The sequence below is a fragment of the Fulmarus glacialis genome, unplaced genomic scaffold (assembly GCF_000690835.1).
Source record: "Fulmarus glacialis isolate BGI_N327 unplaced genomic scaffold, ASM69083v1 scaffold43534, whole genome shotgun sequence".
Taxonomy (NCBI): Eukaryota; Metazoa; Chordata; class Aves; order Procellariiformes; family Procellariidae; genus Fulmarus; species Fulmarus glacialis.
The window spans coordinates 1-16103 of record NW_009206949.1 but is presented as its reverse complement, the minus strand read 5'-3'; the positions used below and the strand labels follow the sequence as shown (position 1 = coordinate 16103).

Here is a 16103-nt window from a genome sequence, read left to right as displayed (position 1 = left end):
TCCTGGACCCCTTTGCCCTTCAGGACTGTCTCCCAAAATGTATTTCTTCAGCAGTGAGAGGCATGAAATAATAAAATATTGTCCAAGATGTGCATGCTAAAGAGAACAGTTGAGGAACTTGGGCTTGTGGGGGAGATTTTGGGTGCTCCAGCTTCTCTCAAGATGGTTTGGTTGAGAATTTGTTGCAGTACTGCAGCCGAGACGCAGTAACAGGTTATATGGATCGATTTGTTCAGGACTAGTGATAATATTCCAACTGTGGGAGACTTCATGTCTTCCATGCAATTACTTTTTAAGACTGAATTGGTCTTAGCAATATTTTAGTTTCTCTGGTGGGCCACAGTGTGTTTCTGGCATGTTAAGCTTATAAATTTAATTTTTCAATGAGAATGGGTTTTTTTTTAAAAAAAAAAAAAAAAAAAAAAAAGAAAAGTAATTATTGCCAGTATACCAAAATGAATAACAACTTGTAATGGGTTCTGAGTTTCGGTGCTAACGTGACTGCTAATAATCTATATATAAATACTTTTTAAAATTTTAAATTTTAAAAAACCTAATGTTAGTGCTGTATCACTATATAGAATTTTTTTTTTCCTCTCTGCAGCAGAATTTACTTGCATGAATAACTTTCCAGTTTTCTGACAGTTCTAGACTATAGAGGTGGCAGTATCTGTAAAAACATATTTCTATCTTTTAATCTGGAGCATGGCTTTAGTGACTTAATTTGTATTCAGATTTTGTTAAGATTTTATTTCTGACAGAACTTGGATGCTGTTTCAGTCAAATGTTCTTCCTCCCTGTCTGTTACTTTGCTCTCTTTTTCAATAGGCGGAGAAAGTAGATGCAGCACTTCATAGTATGTTACTGAAGCAGGAACCACAAAGGCAACATTTGGCTTGCTTGGGCACCTGGGTCCTATATCATAACCTTCGTATTATGATACAGTATCTTCTGAGTGGCTTCGAGTTGGAACTTTACAGTATGCATGAATATTACTACATATATTGGTAAGAGGATGCTTTATTGACAGCTGTTGGAGGAGGGGTGCTCCCACAGAGCTATAATTGTATATTTTTAAAGGAGGGACTTAAGCTACGATTTTTTAATCTCAGGCTTGCTCAACACAGTATTTAGTTCACCTATTCATAAAATTACAAGTGGAGAAAAAAAATCTGTTGGTCTCTTTTCTAGATTTATTAAATAGTGTACTTTTTTTAAAAAATAATAATTCGTTCTCTATTTAGCTTTTTAAAATAGTGCCTTCGAATGACAATGAATGAAAAATATGCCAATTTTGGCAGACAAGAGAGTGCAGGAGGAAAGCAATTTCCTTTATTCTTTTCTGTCCTTGTAGTACCAAGATCAATAGTCTTGTTGATCTCTAGTATTTTTAAAAAGATCTCCAGAGTTTTAAGTTGCGACTGTAATCTGAAAGTTGACTAGGTAAAAATAACATCTTGTTCTGTAAGCGTATTTGAAGAGACATCTGCCTTTAGTGAAAATGATTGCACTATATGGAGTCAAAATACTTTTTATTTTTCCACTTCCATCCCCATTAAATTATTTTTCGTAGTTGATGGCTTGGTCCGAAAGATAAATGATTTTAGATGGTTTATTTTTCATTCAGCATTAAAAATTTGATGTTGAACCTTCCTATGTTAAAGTGCTTCTGTACTTTGGTGGTTTGGTTTTTGTTTTGGTTTTGTTGGGTTTTTTTTTTCCTGTTAAGCTACAATAAACTCTTACTAGGTAAGCTGTAAGTTTTCTTTCTGAGAGATTAAATGACTTGAACTTCAGTGCATCTCATTATGTTTCTATGCTGTTTCATCCGCGGATTAAGCATTAAGTGAGAAAATTAATACTCCAGATAGTTACCAGAAGATGGCAATATTCTTTAAGTAATACCTCACTAAGTAATACCAAGTTTTCTGTAAGACAGTATTTTTTACCTGCCCGTATTTCCCTCCAACATTTTAATAAAATCACTCTTAATTGGAACTGTCATGTCAACTGCTTTATCTCCTTACTCTAAGTGAAGAACAAAAAGAGGAAATTTCTGAGGGGAAATGTGCAAGTGAAACTCAATTATTTCTCAGTAACTTTTCTTCTGAATTATGATTTCTTATGAAGCATTATTTCTTCTTCATGTGCCTCAGATCTGTAATTTCTAGTCTCTTTTTTCCCTATTCCTTTTGATTTGAAGTCAGTCAAATTGGACCCGCTTCCGCTTACTAAGAAATAGCTCTTAAAGAATTCTTAAAGATTTCTTTTAAAGAATTGCATGTGGATCTCTTGTTCCTGTGGGCTTGGCCCTTTCATTTAATTCGTGGCTTTTTAATGCTTGAAACAAATCAGCAGTAACCTTGTTTCTCAAAACAGTAACTGCTAACAAAAGTAGAAAAGTTATTAATATAGTATCTTTTTAAAAAATGCTTCATTTGCTAGGGGAAGGAAGAATTGTCAAAAAAATTGATCTTTTATTTGTTTTGAAATAATAAGAAGCTTAGACTTCACTTAGTAAACGTATAAGAAACTTGCATACCTTGAGCTATGGTTTAATCTGTACAGTCTTGTTTAAAAAAAATCCAAAACGGAACACAGACTAATTTGTTGATTTCAGCCATGCAAAACAAAGAGTTTTGACTGCCCTAAAAGTTGTCCTTTACTATTAGTTCTTTGAGTAAATGACTTGGTGTTCAGTGAGGATGTGTGCATTATGAATACGTTTTGCACTGTAGTATGTAACAGCTACATACTGTTTTTACTGTAGGTATCTATCAGAGTTCCTCTATGCCTGGTTGATGTCAACACTGAGCCGCGCTGACAGCTCTCAAATGGCAGAAGAGAGAATAATGGAGGAACAACAGAAAGGCCGTAGTAGTAAGAAAACAAAGAAAAAGAAGAAAGGTATTTAGGTGTAGAGTGTGACTCAGACCTTTTTTTTCCCCTTCATGCAGCCATGTAGAATTAAAATTCAAAATGTATAGAGTCAACACTGATGTGGGTAGGAAAAATGTCCTGAAGTTTATGAAGGCTGAATGTAAAACTTTTTAACGAAAAAAGTCAGTCACTGCATAAGAATTGCCCATTTATTTATTTACTTACTTTTAAATAGGTCTTTCAGAAAAACCCAAACTCATTTGTACTAACTGCTTCACCAGCTGTGTTGTGTTGGATCCTGTGAGATGTAATTAACAGGTCCAGAGCAATTACCTTTGAAAAAATACTACCTTTCTACAGTCTATAATTCCTCCAGAATTATGTTTTTTGTGACAGTAGCTAGATTCAAAGACTAAACTTTCAGTGTACTTCTGTAATTTCTCTTTGCTTCAGAAGGTGTTCAAGCATGTTTCTTAATTTTAGAATGGTGTGTTGCCCCATTTCAATTCAGTGATGGTACTGTTGTGCAGAAGCCCCTTTAGAAACTCATGCTTTCTCTGGTGCATATGCATCAGAGAAAATGAGAATTTCCCTTCCTGTATCATAGTGGTGTGGCTGTGAGGTCAAAGCTGTAAGCCTGCTACCAAAAAGGCATCCAAAACCAGTGTCTAAATAGCATTTGATACAGATTTGCCATCCTTAAGTAGCTACTTAGATTGTGGTATATTGGAGTTATCTTAGTATTAACATTGCAAATAAACACCATGCAGAAGCTCGCTTTCGTTCTTTGCTATTCCTTCTTTTTTGTGTGTTTATGCTTGTCATCTTTTCAGGGGGAACAAACAATTATATATAAACAGCTCAAGGTCATTGTTCCTAGAAATTCAGAAAATTACTACTGTATTTTATACTTTTTAAGAAGGTGCCAAGTGTGGGGCAATTTGGCAGTAGTTAAACACTAGAAGCTAAAGGGGAGCTTAAAGGAATATTATCAGGATAAAAATCTTTCTTATTAGGACAAAAAACTTTAACCTTTTAAAGTTAAAAAAAAATCCATCAAGTAAGCAAACAGGCCTCTCAACTACAAGCTTTAAATTCTAGACTATTGTTTAGTGTTGTATAGTGACACGCTAATACCATTGACTGTCTGGACCAGTTTATTTCATTGAAGGCAGTATGGTGTTCATGTGTCTATTTTGAGATATTTTGTGTAATCAGGAGCCAGGTAAGCAGAAATGCATGTCCATGCTTTTTATGCTTCAGTTTTCTTTCATTATTTTAAAATATAGCTGAGAATTATGTCACTTTCTGAAAATTTGAAAGAACTGTTTTGATCTGAAATTAATATGTGCACTTACATTGAATAAAAAAAATATTTTTATGTGAAACTTGCAGTTCGCCCTCTCAGCAGAGAGATCACGATGAGTCAAGCATACCAAAATATGTGTGCTGGGATGTACAAGGTAATTTATTTGTGCTTGCTGAATAAGGGCTTCAATTTTTTTGTAATAGGAATCAAGCATCCATTGCATGCCTTCTTTGTTTTTAGTGGGACTGGAAATTAAGTTCAGGTTTATAATGTGATATGGTAAATTCTCTACTATTTTTGTGTCCTTCCTGTTATAGCTAAATCATAACTTTCATCTTGCTCACAAAATATGACAAAAAGCTAACACTTTTCACTATATTTATCCTTTCATTTTTAGACAATGATCGCATTTGACATGGATGGGAAAGTAAGAAAACCTAAGTTTGAACTGGATAGTGAACAAGTTCGATATGAGCACAGGTTTGCTCCATTCAACAGCGTCATCACACCACCCCCAGTGCACTACTTGCAGTTTAAAGTGAGTAATCTTAAAACATGGTGCCACTCATACTTTTATAAAAGTCATTTGCTGACCTGCTTTAGACAGTGTTGTCATTGTAAAAAGAGCCTTTAATATCTCAAAGTTCATATTGAAGCGTAAGTCAAAATGGCAAGGAGTTCTAGCTTTAGTTGTGTGCAAGGAAAATATATTGCTTTGAATTCTTACTAAAATTAGACTCTTACATGTTTAAAATTTGGTCTGATGTGGCTGTTTATGAAATGCTTGTGTTGGTTTGCATGAAAACAGAATCTCTTGAAAGTCTATTGACAGACTTTTTGGGTGTGGTTTATATAGCAGGATGGTTTTATTACTGCAGGAAGCAAAGAGGAAAACAAAACAAAAGTAATTTTGAGTGTTAAATCACAGAAGTGTTGGTTGGAAGGGACCAGTGGAGGTCTTGTCTTGTCCCGTCTCCTCCCTGAAGTAGTGTTATAGATCACATCAGCTGCGTCTTTATCTAGCAAAGTCTGAAAAATGTCAAAGGATGGAGATTTTCCAACCTCTTCGGTTAACCTGATCCAGTTACTTTTTCTGGTCCGTTTAGTCTTTGGATATGATTGAGGGTTCACCTTTTTTCCTAATGTCTGGTCTGAATTACCCAAGCCAGAATTTGTGGCCTTTCCCCCCAGGTTATATTGTCTGCCATTAGGAAGGAGCCTTTGTCTTCTGACAATTTTGTAACTGCCTTTCAAGTAGCTGTAGGCTGCTATTACGATTACCCATTAGCATCCCCCTTGTCTAACTGAGAAAGTCCAGGATTATTGACCTCTCCTTGTGGGTCACGTGCTCTAGGCCCCCAGCAATCCCCCCATCTCGGCATCCTTCTTGAACTGAGTGCGTCCGACACTGGATCAGTATGTCAGATGTTACAGCACAAATACTGAGTACAGGGTGATAACCTTCCTTGATCTGCTGGCCATACTCCTGCTTGTATAGTCCCATATGATGCTTGTCTGATTTGTAATAAGAGCACCTTGTTGGCTTGTATTCAACTTGGTATTCACAGTAACCCCGCTACTCATCCAGCTGGTTATTAGCCTCTACTGATTCGTGGGGTTATTCTGCCTCAGGTGCAGAAATTTGAACATTTGTTGAACTTAGATTTCTGGTGGCCAGACTTTAAGTTTCTAAAGGTCCGTCTGAACTGAAACTGTACTATTTTGTATGCCAGTCACTCTCCCTAATGTAGTGTTACGAACAGTTGTAGCGGAAATTAAGACTCGTGGCTTCCTCCTTGTCACTGAAGTTTTTTTATCACTAATCCGGGGAAAAAAAAAAGTTGGATTATATAAAATGAAATATTTATAGTTTCAGTATCTCACTTGCTGTAACTTGATTTGAGTGAACAGTATCATATACTTTTTTTTCTCCTGTTTTTCCTGTTACTTCACACTCTGCTGCATGGCACTATTAAAGCAAATGAATGACAAGTTGTTCAGGAGAGGGATTGTTTTATAAAGAGTACGAGAAGTTCATTGCATTTTGTGGAACTATGAAATAATCATTAAGCAGCATATTGCTGCTTGGTATTTGCCATTTTAAATAAAAGTTTTCAACTTCAGTATTTATTCTTAAAATACTATTTAGTTGACATAACTTTTTTCCTTGAATATAGTAATTTGTTTGCATTTAAGGTGGTAAAAATACAATTTGTTGGCAACTGATTTTAATATATATTTATATATTTCTGTAACACTCTAGGAAATGTCTGATTTAAATAAGTACAGCCCACCTCCTCAGTCATCAGATCTCTACATGGCAGCTAGCAAACACTTCCAGCAAGCTAAAATGATTCTTGAGAATATTCCTAATCCAGACTATGAGGTAAGACTGAAATACTGGAAAAAGGAGTATTTGCTCCTAATAGAGTAAGTGTTTGTTTTCAGCTGGATCTGCTTGAGATCCAAAGTGTACTTTGTTAAAATGCTGAGCAAAGCTGAGTGCTTTGATTAAGGAGCAGACAGAGGAAGGTGGTGGCATTTTACATAGTGATTTGTTTTAATACATTAGATAACGTAATCAGGGTTGTGCTCACTGTTCCAAAACCTGTCACTGCTGAGTATTTTGGATGCTAGATAGCAACTTAGTTCCTTCTTGCATGTTGCCTTCTGGTCCTGTTCTAAAAGCGTATCAGTTTTAACAAGAAGGTGACATATGCCTGCCTCACTCACCTGGAACCTGGTAATTCACACGTCCTCCTGAGAGGTGGGAAAAATAGGTTTGAACGTCATCAGGCTGAAAAGAGGATTGAGTTTGGCACTTGTTTCCTGGAGCAGTTTTCTCAGCACTGGGTTGTAAACACAGGTAGGAATTTCTCCCTCTTTGTCCATAGCCTAAAATCTAAGTGTTTGGAGCAAGGAGGACGCTTATTCTGTCACATCTGAGCAGGTTAAGAACAGTTATGGGATTAGGTTCTCCTGATAATTTAAGAGCCCTGCCTGTTGTCTGGATCCTAGTGGTACTCACGCATGAGCTATCTGATTGAGGCTAAGAGGGTAGCTAGAGGTGGTTTGAGTGTGCCCAGAGCACTTCCATGCAAAAAGCCACCAGTTTGATACTTGAGTTGCTGCTTCTCATTGTGTTTGGATCACACGGTTGGGGGTAGATGCCTAGAGCCTGTCTAAACCTTTATTTGGATGAGTGCCTCAGAACTTGCCATAGGTTAACCATTTTTTAACATAAGAATGGACAGCAGTGGTTTCTATGGTCTATTGAATAAAAAAAGTGACTCTTAAAATACTTCATTAAATTTAATTAATCCAGCTGTTATACTTAAAAGCAAATCCAAACGCACTGATCTCTGTAAAACTGATGCTGTAAGAGGACCTCTGTATTGTAGAGCATGTAAACATTGGAGTATTATCTTTGAAATAATTTTGAGGTCATATGCTTTCAGTTGAAAACTTCTTGCTGTTTTGTGTTTAGGTCAATCGAATTCTAAAAGTTGCTAAACCCAATATTGTTGTCATGAAGCTGCTGGCAGGAGGCCACAAAAAAGACTCTAAGGTAAGGAAATGCCAGCTGAATTGAATGTGAAATGTAGTAGCATTATAGGCAGTGCTACCACAGATCTCTTACAGCCGAACAAGCAGATTCAGGCCCTAGCTACTCTAACTCTTAAAAGAACTGGGAAAGTAATTTAATCCATTTTTCCCTTGGAAATAGTTTTTTGTAGTTACTTAAATATGGAAAACTCTTGTTTCTAAATGTTTGGGAAAAAAAACTCGGAAGTGCATGTGGGATAACATGTACAAATATGGGTATTCGTCAAGAGCAGGAAGGAGTAAGTGGTAGCAGTGTATCAGCAGCTCGTGTGAACACAATTGGGAGAGCGCTGGCTCTCAGGATTAGCGGGTGCCACGTGGGTCAGAGGGAGGAGAGGGCCTTCAGACTTCTGCTGAAGGCTAGGCACAGAAGAGTGAAGGAGCACACTGAAGAGGCGCACCAGCACTCTACAGCTTTGTGCTCATCACTACTGGAGAATGATTGGCATATCCAGAACTGGAATATTTGATTCAGATATTAAAGAGCTAGGATTATTTTTTTTCCATCTTTTGCCATTTAAAAGTGTTTCTTTTATCTGCAGGGTATCCCTCATTTTGAGTATTAAACTCAGTAGTACTGCTGTGTAATGTTTTAAATCTTTTCTTTCTAGGTTCCTCCAGAATTTGACTTCTCCCCTCATAAATATTTTCCGGTTGTGAAGCTTGTTTGAAAGACGAGATTATTGTTAGGGTACATGAAGCATAATCTGTGTATCAGATACCAGCTGTAGGATGGAATATCTAGTGCTGTACCCAGACTGAGAGGGATCCCCAGGATAAAAGAACTGTTACGTGGAATATCTGTAGTCTGCCTTCTTTACGTGATCTGAATGACAACTGCTGTGTTAAAGAAGTGGTTTGTATAAAGTTTTACGGGTGAAGCTGATTTTAATCAACTGTATTGTTGACGAATGTTGTATCCTAATTGACTTTATTACAGATTTAATCATAAATCATTTTTATGAATGAGCTCTGACAGAAAATGGTGGTTTAGGGATTTAATAACGTTTGGGACCGAATAAAAATAATGCAGTAGAGCCTCGTGTCTGATAGGCCAGCTGAGCTACTGAAATTCTGCGAGTTTCCGTATTTTTGCCTAAATTGCATCAAAATTGCTGACTTTGCACGTAGAAAGACTGGGTTCTGTTCTTACCAAGTCCTGCAAGCTAAAACAACATTTATAGAAATTAAGAGCAGATGAAAACTAGTCATTTAGCTCCTACTGCGCTGAATTCGGTGAATTTTGTTTTACTGAAGTCAATTGTCTAGGAGGTGTTTTATCTCAAATGTAGGAGAAGTCCTTGAAGATAGTGAGAAATGGAGTAAGTTATTTGTAGTTGCAGTTTGTTCCGTTGTCTTTATTCTTAGTGGTACTGGAGAATCTGCGTAGCAGACACTGAATAGTCACACAGGAACACAAGACATGAGGAATGTATTTTAATTACTCTGGAACTTTATTTCCATCCTGTTGTTACTTTGCCATTGCAAAGGAGGGATTGCCAGTTTGTTGCATTGCATTCCAAGTCGGCTCTTGCATGACCTTCATTCTCTTGTTTTGACTGCAATGCTGCTGCTGGATCTTACTGCCTTCTGTAATGGTTGATATAGGTAGAAATCCCAAACGGGAGGAGCCCCAAACCTACCCTTTTGTTCCGAGAACAGTCCTTTCTCTTGTGCTTCCAGATGTGAAAGAATAGAGATAAACTGTTATGCTGAGCAGCCTTCTGCTACAAGAGGGAGAAAAGAAGTTAAAAAAGCTGACTTGCTCTTTGATAAACCGTACTGCCAAGTCTTACCTGGGCCATAAAGGCAAATCCTCCAGGTTTGACAATGTTGGACAGGACAATTCTTCATTTTGGTGCAAAATGGCTTCCTCCATAGTGATGAGCTTGTAACTCCCTCTTGACCATGCACGACATTTGTTTGTGTTTTTCCTAACATACAGTTGTACTGTGGAGTAATATCCCTTTAACTCCATTACCTAAGCAGCAGCGCTGCTGAGCTAGAGCTGGAAAACAATGAAAAAACTGAAGTGGAAAACCCACTTGTCTGCCAGCAATTTGCACCTTATTGAAATAAGCAGGAGTACTGCCCCTGAAGACATGCTTTTTCCTGATTTCTCTGCTTAAGGAGGCTGCATACCATTTTACATGTTTCCTTATCGTCATGATTAATATACTTCAATGCTTCTGGATCGTTGCCAAAGGAATGAAAATGCTGGAAAATGTAGTTGTAAAGATGGCAAACTGGTTCTAGTGCAGGGCGCTGACAATTCATCTGGCTTTTGCTGCCACCTTGTAAACAGTCACAAAAATCCTTCCCATCTTAAAAATTTTAAACTACATCACAGCAGCTCAAGGACAGCCTTTGGTATTTCTCCAAAGGAAGCAGCAAGTAAAAGAGAAACCAACTTCCACATCATTTATAGAACTAAGAGAACAGGAATGATCATCTTTCCCATTTTCATTAACAGTAGACAAGGATGAACTGTACAGAATAAGGTGAATACACAGTAGAAAAGATTATTTTTATTTTAAAATGCTTATCTGAAATGGATCAGGCTTAGTTTTTAAAAAAACATCAAGGACAAGTGTTGATTTAACCCCAAGATGATTACAGCAAAGCAGCTTTCCCTGCCTCATGCAACTAAAAATTCTAGTGATAGACAACACTACATAAACCACAGTTCCAAATGAATCTCGTTTTGTTCAACTGAAAGTCTTTTAATTTTAGAATTGTGTATAGTAGACATACAGGCTCCTTGTCTACTAGAAATCCACCCCCCTAGCTACATTCCTGTGGCACTTGAAGCCACTGAGAATGAGACTCTATTCCTTTATGCTTTTGAACATTGCTCTTAGGCAGGTTTTCAGACCCCTGACTGTCTGAGGTGTTACAAGTGTGCTTTGTACACAGGTGGTCTTGTTTATGAAGAGAACAACGTCTAGCTGGCTAGCAAGAAGCCCAGTCAGGCTTGGGTACTGTATAGAAATACAGCCAAAACAATTTGTTTTAAAATAATTCTCTGGCAATATATTAATTACCTTAGGGATTTTGTTTGTTTGTTTGGGATTTTACCAGTCTCAAGTTAAAACCATTCATTCAGCTTGAATACAGAATTTCACTGCACATTTTATGCTGTTAGAATATACTCTAACAATCACAATTACATTCCTGATTAACTTCATCTCAGCTATGTAATTGTTTACAGAGTAAGTCCTTAGAAAATGTCCCCTTTACTCAGAATATGTGTAAACATTTTGATGTTAAAACATGCCATTATTTGCAAAAAAATAACTTCATAGCCCAAGTTTCCCAATACTTGTCACTTAGAAGAGATGCTCATACCTCCTTTTCTCTCCTGCTTAGAAGCATTTGTTTTCCTGGCTGTATTGACTGTAGTAGTCCAACCAGTTAAGTCCAACTTAAATGGTGAAAAAACTGGAGTAACCAAGAACTCAGTAATGGAAGTTAGTGCTTTTCTTAGAAGAATTCAAGTTACACGTGACAAGTCTATCAGTGAACTGTTAACATATTGAGGCTTAATAGGCACCATTTGACTTGAGCTCTGCCTTTCACTTGATAACAACTAGTAATCCTTTCATACACAAAAGAACCAACCTTCCACTTGTATATTTAGGCATCTTGAAGTACAGGAGTTGTAAACTAGTACACTGAGGAATGACACACCACAAAAGCAGTTACAAAATGAAGTGTATTAAGAGAAAGCCAAGACAAATTCGTATTTTCTTAAATGGAATTGCTGGTTGGAAAGTTACTCATGTCTGTCTGCTCCCATGGTGTCTCAAGGGAGGTTGGTTCATACTCACAAAGAGTGCTCCAAAGACAGGTGTCAGTCCTGAGAACAGACACAAATATAATCTCCAAAACAGCTGGCCACACGCAATGTAGGTTGGATTGCAGTTAAGGGTGCCTTAGTGGTAGTAGAGGGTATTTTAGGTTATTGCAAGTAAACTAGTTTCTAGTTTACATTCAACTAGTTACAGAAAAGACAAAGACTACAGAACATTAGCAACACGATATGTTGTGCATAACATAGGACTTCACAACAACTACAGCTTCACATGTGGGAAACAATGTCCGGTAAATGCATATAGTCTGGCTTACCTTCTTCAGAAGTCTGGCAGAGAAGATTAGTCACTTGGAACAGCTGAGATTGCTGTTCTACAAGGCAAGCATTTGCCTTTCTACTTTTCAGCAGAAGATAGCGGCTGCATGGAGTAAAGGGTGGTCGTAGCACGCCATTTCAGATAGCTTTTGTCATGAAAAGTTCAGGAGTTTGGATTTTTACACTCTCATCTTGTGCAAGTTAGTGGTAACTGAACCATACCATAGTACCGATCTTGTGAACAGGAGTCCAGCAAAGCTTTCAGAAAAATCTTCCTGCTAATCTCTTAATGAGAAGACACTATTGTCAGAATTTTTTTTTTTTAACTTAAAAGCCAAGAACACAACCAGCACAGTGTTTCAGCCTGGCTACAGGTAGTGTAAGCTAGCAATTTCATTTAGGAAGCCCTGGAAAATATATCATACTGCATAATATCTGAGGACTACAGTCATGCTTTTTGACTCTATCTACATTGGAGTGAAAAGGTGCCAGAACAGGCACAAGGGTAGACTGCAGCGTGGGCCATTTTTCATCCTTCCCATGTTTCGTCAAGGTAAGTTAGCTCCTCTTGAAACTAGGCTGGGGATTTCTCTACTGCATCGCTCAGGGGAGAGATCCATCCTTGGCAGAAGACTGTCTCATCTACCACCAATCCACACATATTGTTATTGTAGTTACTACACTTATTACTAGCTGGTTTCAGTTTTATAATCGGTAGGAAGGAAAGAGTCATTGCAGAGATCTAAGATTTTTTTTTCACCACTGAAACAGTACTAAAACTTCACAAGAAAATACTACTTCATTTGGGCCCTTATTGAAGCCTTGAGGAGATAATCAAAACATTCTCAGATCACTTTGCGCTCATCATTGCTGCATTTATATGAAGAGGTGATTAAGTTGCATCATGAACCTCCTTTGTTCACAACCTCTGTCGTTCTTCACCTTGCTCAGATAAGTGGTTCTTCATATCTTCAGGATTTTGAACTAATTACGAAAAAAGAAAAAAGTACAGAAATCTCGTAAGAGGTAGAAGTGATAGTTCTTCATCTAGAAAACAATCTACAACACAGCAGGAGAAATTCTGAAAGTACTGTATAGCATAGCAAAGCTATAGATACTGTCCCTCCCCACCACATCTTAAACAGTAGCATCAGTGATAGCTACACAGAAAGTAGGTCAGACTGTCAACATGAGGGAAAGCTCAAAGACAAATTAGCTAGCTCTATCTGCTACAGGATACCATTCAAAATATCATCTTAAAGTTTTCAGCATGTGGTACTTAGCTTAAAACTTTTTTTTTCTTTTTTACCATTTTCAATCCCTGCAAGTGCTGCTTGCTTGTCCGTTTCTGATTCAGCTTCATTCTCATCTAAATTGTAATCAACATCCTTGTCCTGGTTCAGTGCTTCATGTTCCTGTTTGTCTGGAAAAATGTTAAAATTAATTAGTTTTATGCTATACCATAAGGTCATCTGTCAAGAAACAGTTACTGTAAAAATCTTCCACAGAATTTACTTGCTGCTGAACGAATTGCTGTTCAGAGTAGGATTTTGTATTACCAACACAGCTTTTGCTGTAAATATTGTCTAAAGAACTAGATAAAAGACAGGATCTTTGGGGATTTGGAAAGAGTAATAAAAGTCAGCACTCAGATGGACAGAAAGGAAACGCATTAAACAATTTCAGAATACATTAAAGGACAGCCTAAGGAAGAGTAAAACCTGAGCCAATGCTGAAAAAAAAGTTGACCGTGGTGTTGCTCTTCCATGTATCACCACCACCACTAAAACGTATCTCAGCTTCCCCCCTTCTGGTTTTAGTTTGTCCACCAAGCAGAAAGCAGTGAATAGAGCATTTAAAAAAAAAAAAAAAAAAAAAGTATTTTATGACATGCTAACTTGACACAAAAGTGCTTTTCTATAAGAGATTTTCTTCACCCAGTCATTAATTCATCTCAAGCAACTTTTATTGACTATCTTAAGATTTCTTTATATAAAGAGCTCAGAAGTAAAGGAAACATTATTTCTGATTGCCAAACTACCACCCTTATTTTTCAGTTAACCAGCCAGAAGAAAAACATAACGGCATAGAGGTATAAGCATACCCCAGTTAAGAGAGGTCGGAGTCTCTGGTTCGGAACGTTCTCAAGCCAAGCCCTCTAACTAGTAACTGGCTTAGAAACAGACTTGAAAATTTTTAGCCTTATGTTGTCCATGTTCAGACCACCACATCAAATACATTTTTACAATTATAGACCTAGAGGTCTCAAACTTCTAAAAGAAGCTTTTATTGAAATGAGAGAGGATGCTCAGAGAACATAGAAGAAATCTTTTCCTACTTTAGGTTCCTGTGGCTACAAGGAACCTATGCAGTAAGGTATGGTATTTTTGTTGAACAATCAAGCCTGAAGAACATCCTGCTACTCTTTCTAGCTCACAGAAACTCTGACCTTTCACAGGCTACATGGCAGAGTTTTTTCTTGCACTAATTGTTGGATGATTTTTTTACCTAATCTTTCTGCTATTTACTTCCATTAAAATGGAAGCAGTTTAGGTAACTTACGTATTCACATCTCTCTGGGAGACAGCCTGCTCTGGCCAGCATCTTTTTGGAGCCGTTGGAAAAATACTACTTTAGCAATGCAGATGAGATTATTTAACCCTGCCAAGTTATCAACAGTGTTAACATCATTACTCATGATTCTATGAATGCGTTTACTAGAAAAGCGTAAACAGCATTTTTTTGTGGGCACCAATTCCTGCTCTGACTGCCATAAGGCTTCCTCATTACTCTGTCTGGGCTACTGGGTCCACCTGAGACTGAGTTCCTCAAGACAGACAGAGGGACGTCTAGCTTCTGGTCAGGTTTAGGCATGACATCAATACTCTACTGCTGGGAGCTGTGGAGACACGTGGTTCAGGGTCACGTGTGGTAGATGCCACAAACTGCACCTTTGCAACATCTGATCTGCAGTTTTGCAGAGTCAGAGTAATAAACTTCAGATACCTGAAGTCTTATGTCAAGTTTTATTCATGCTAGCTTATTTTGAAATAGGGATAGCTAGCATTTACACAGACACTATAAAAAGACTATCTGCAAAACGTCAATACCTAGTATCTCTCTACTCATCAATGCTTTGGATAGTTAACGTCTCATCATTTTCAAATGCATCATATTCCTATAAAGCCTCAATACCAGAAAGTTTCGGGGCTTGTGCAGCCAATGGAGAGACAGACAGGAAGGCTGCTATGGTGATGCAGAAGAACCCGGCCTGGTAGCTCCATGTTGCGCAAACAGAAGCCTCCATCTTTACCCACTGACTGTAGAAGCCTGTTGGGGACTGACTAACCTTTTACATCTCACACTAACCTTTATGAAACCTTACACTAAGTCTGGCCAGCTGCCACCGTTGTTGCAGAAATCATGCCCTATTCCACACTTTCATTTCTTTACTGTTCTTAACAATACATGACATGCTACCAACCAGCCTTCCCAGGGGGCAAGTCATCCTGCTTAGTATCGTAATTCAGGAGCTGCTCCCTCTCAATTTCTTCACTGGCAGCGTGCTCTGCTGCCGGCTGTAATGCATCTTGCCCTACTACACGTTTTTCATCTTCAGGTGGATTCAGCTCCTTCTCTGACTCGGGCAGCATCTCCTTATGACCTGCAGCAGCCTCGAGTGAATCCTGTGGGTTTTTCAGTTCACTAGAAAGCTTCTCTTCTTCTGCCTTAGGCTCCTGTTTTCTGATGTCAGCTAGGCCATTTATTCTTTCTGTAAACAATTAAAATGATTCTGCGTGAAAAACCTAATGCCTTTCAGTGGTGGCACAAGTTAAAAACCGTTAATGAATACTGCTTTATCTTTCTCATTCAATTCTTGTTTTTCCTCTGGAAGAGTATCAACCACATCAGTTCCAAAGAGAGAGACAAAGAAGACAACCCATGTTTTTCCTACTGGGAACAGCTAACGGATGAGACTTGTAGAGTCTACTGCGGCATTGTTTACTGTCAACAGATTCACGCTTCTACCTACTTAAAATTTTGGTATGTGCAGTTAATAAATTGGGCAGGTAAAACAGAGCAGTTGAAACAAAAATTGCAGTGTGCTCTATAAGCATCAGGGTTCTGTGTGTTACATTTCGTTACTAACAATAGAATCATAGAATCACAGAATCATTA

General features: G+C 37.8%; 2 protein-coding genes across 2 annotated transcripts; one reads left to right on the top strand and one right to left on the bottom strand.

Annotated features, from left to right (window-relative positions):
* The first annotated feature begins 704 nt into the window (after positions 1-704).
* On the top strand, positions 705-8751 carry LOC104075425 (N-alpha-acetyltransferase 35, NatC auxiliary subunit-like). Its single transcript, XM_009575924.1, has 7 exons — positions 705-1007; positions 2771-2907; positions 4276-4343; positions 4587-4727; positions 6453-6575; positions 7677-7757; positions 8407-8751. Exons 1-7 carry the CDS (start codon positions 859-861, stop codon positions 8464-8466), a joined length of 759 nt encoding a protein of 252 aa, XP_009574219.1. The 5' UTR covers positions 705-858; the 3' UTR covers positions 8467-8751.
* A 4092-nt stretch (positions 8752-12843) lies between these two features.
* On the bottom strand, positions 12844-15696 carry LOC104075426 (Golgi membrane protein 1-like; the record flags this gene model as incomplete). Its single annotated transcript, XM_009575925.1, has 3 exons — positions 12844-12908; positions 13234-13347; positions 15409-15696. Coding segments are annotated over 3 exons (467 nt in total), but the record flags the coding sequence as incomplete, so codon positions are not given.
* Between the last annotated feature and the right edge of the window lie 407 nt (positions 15697-16103).

What these genes read in the sequence shown, in the direction of transcription:
- LOC104075425 (XM_009575924.1), top strand. Translation starts at nt 859, where the DNA reads ATGTTACTGAAGCAGGAACCACAAAGGCAACATTTGGCTTGCTTGGGC. An exon ending in AACAAAGAAAAAGAAGAAAG is followed by an intron (nt 2,908 to 4,275) that starts GTATTTAGGTGT and finishes TGAAACTTGCAG; the next exon opens with TTCGCCCTCTCAGCAGAGAG. An exon ending in GCCACAAAAAAGACTCTAAG is followed by an intron (nt 7,758 to 8,406) that starts GTAAGGAAATGC and finishes TTTTCTTTCTAG; the next exon opens with GTTCCTCCAGAATTTGACTT.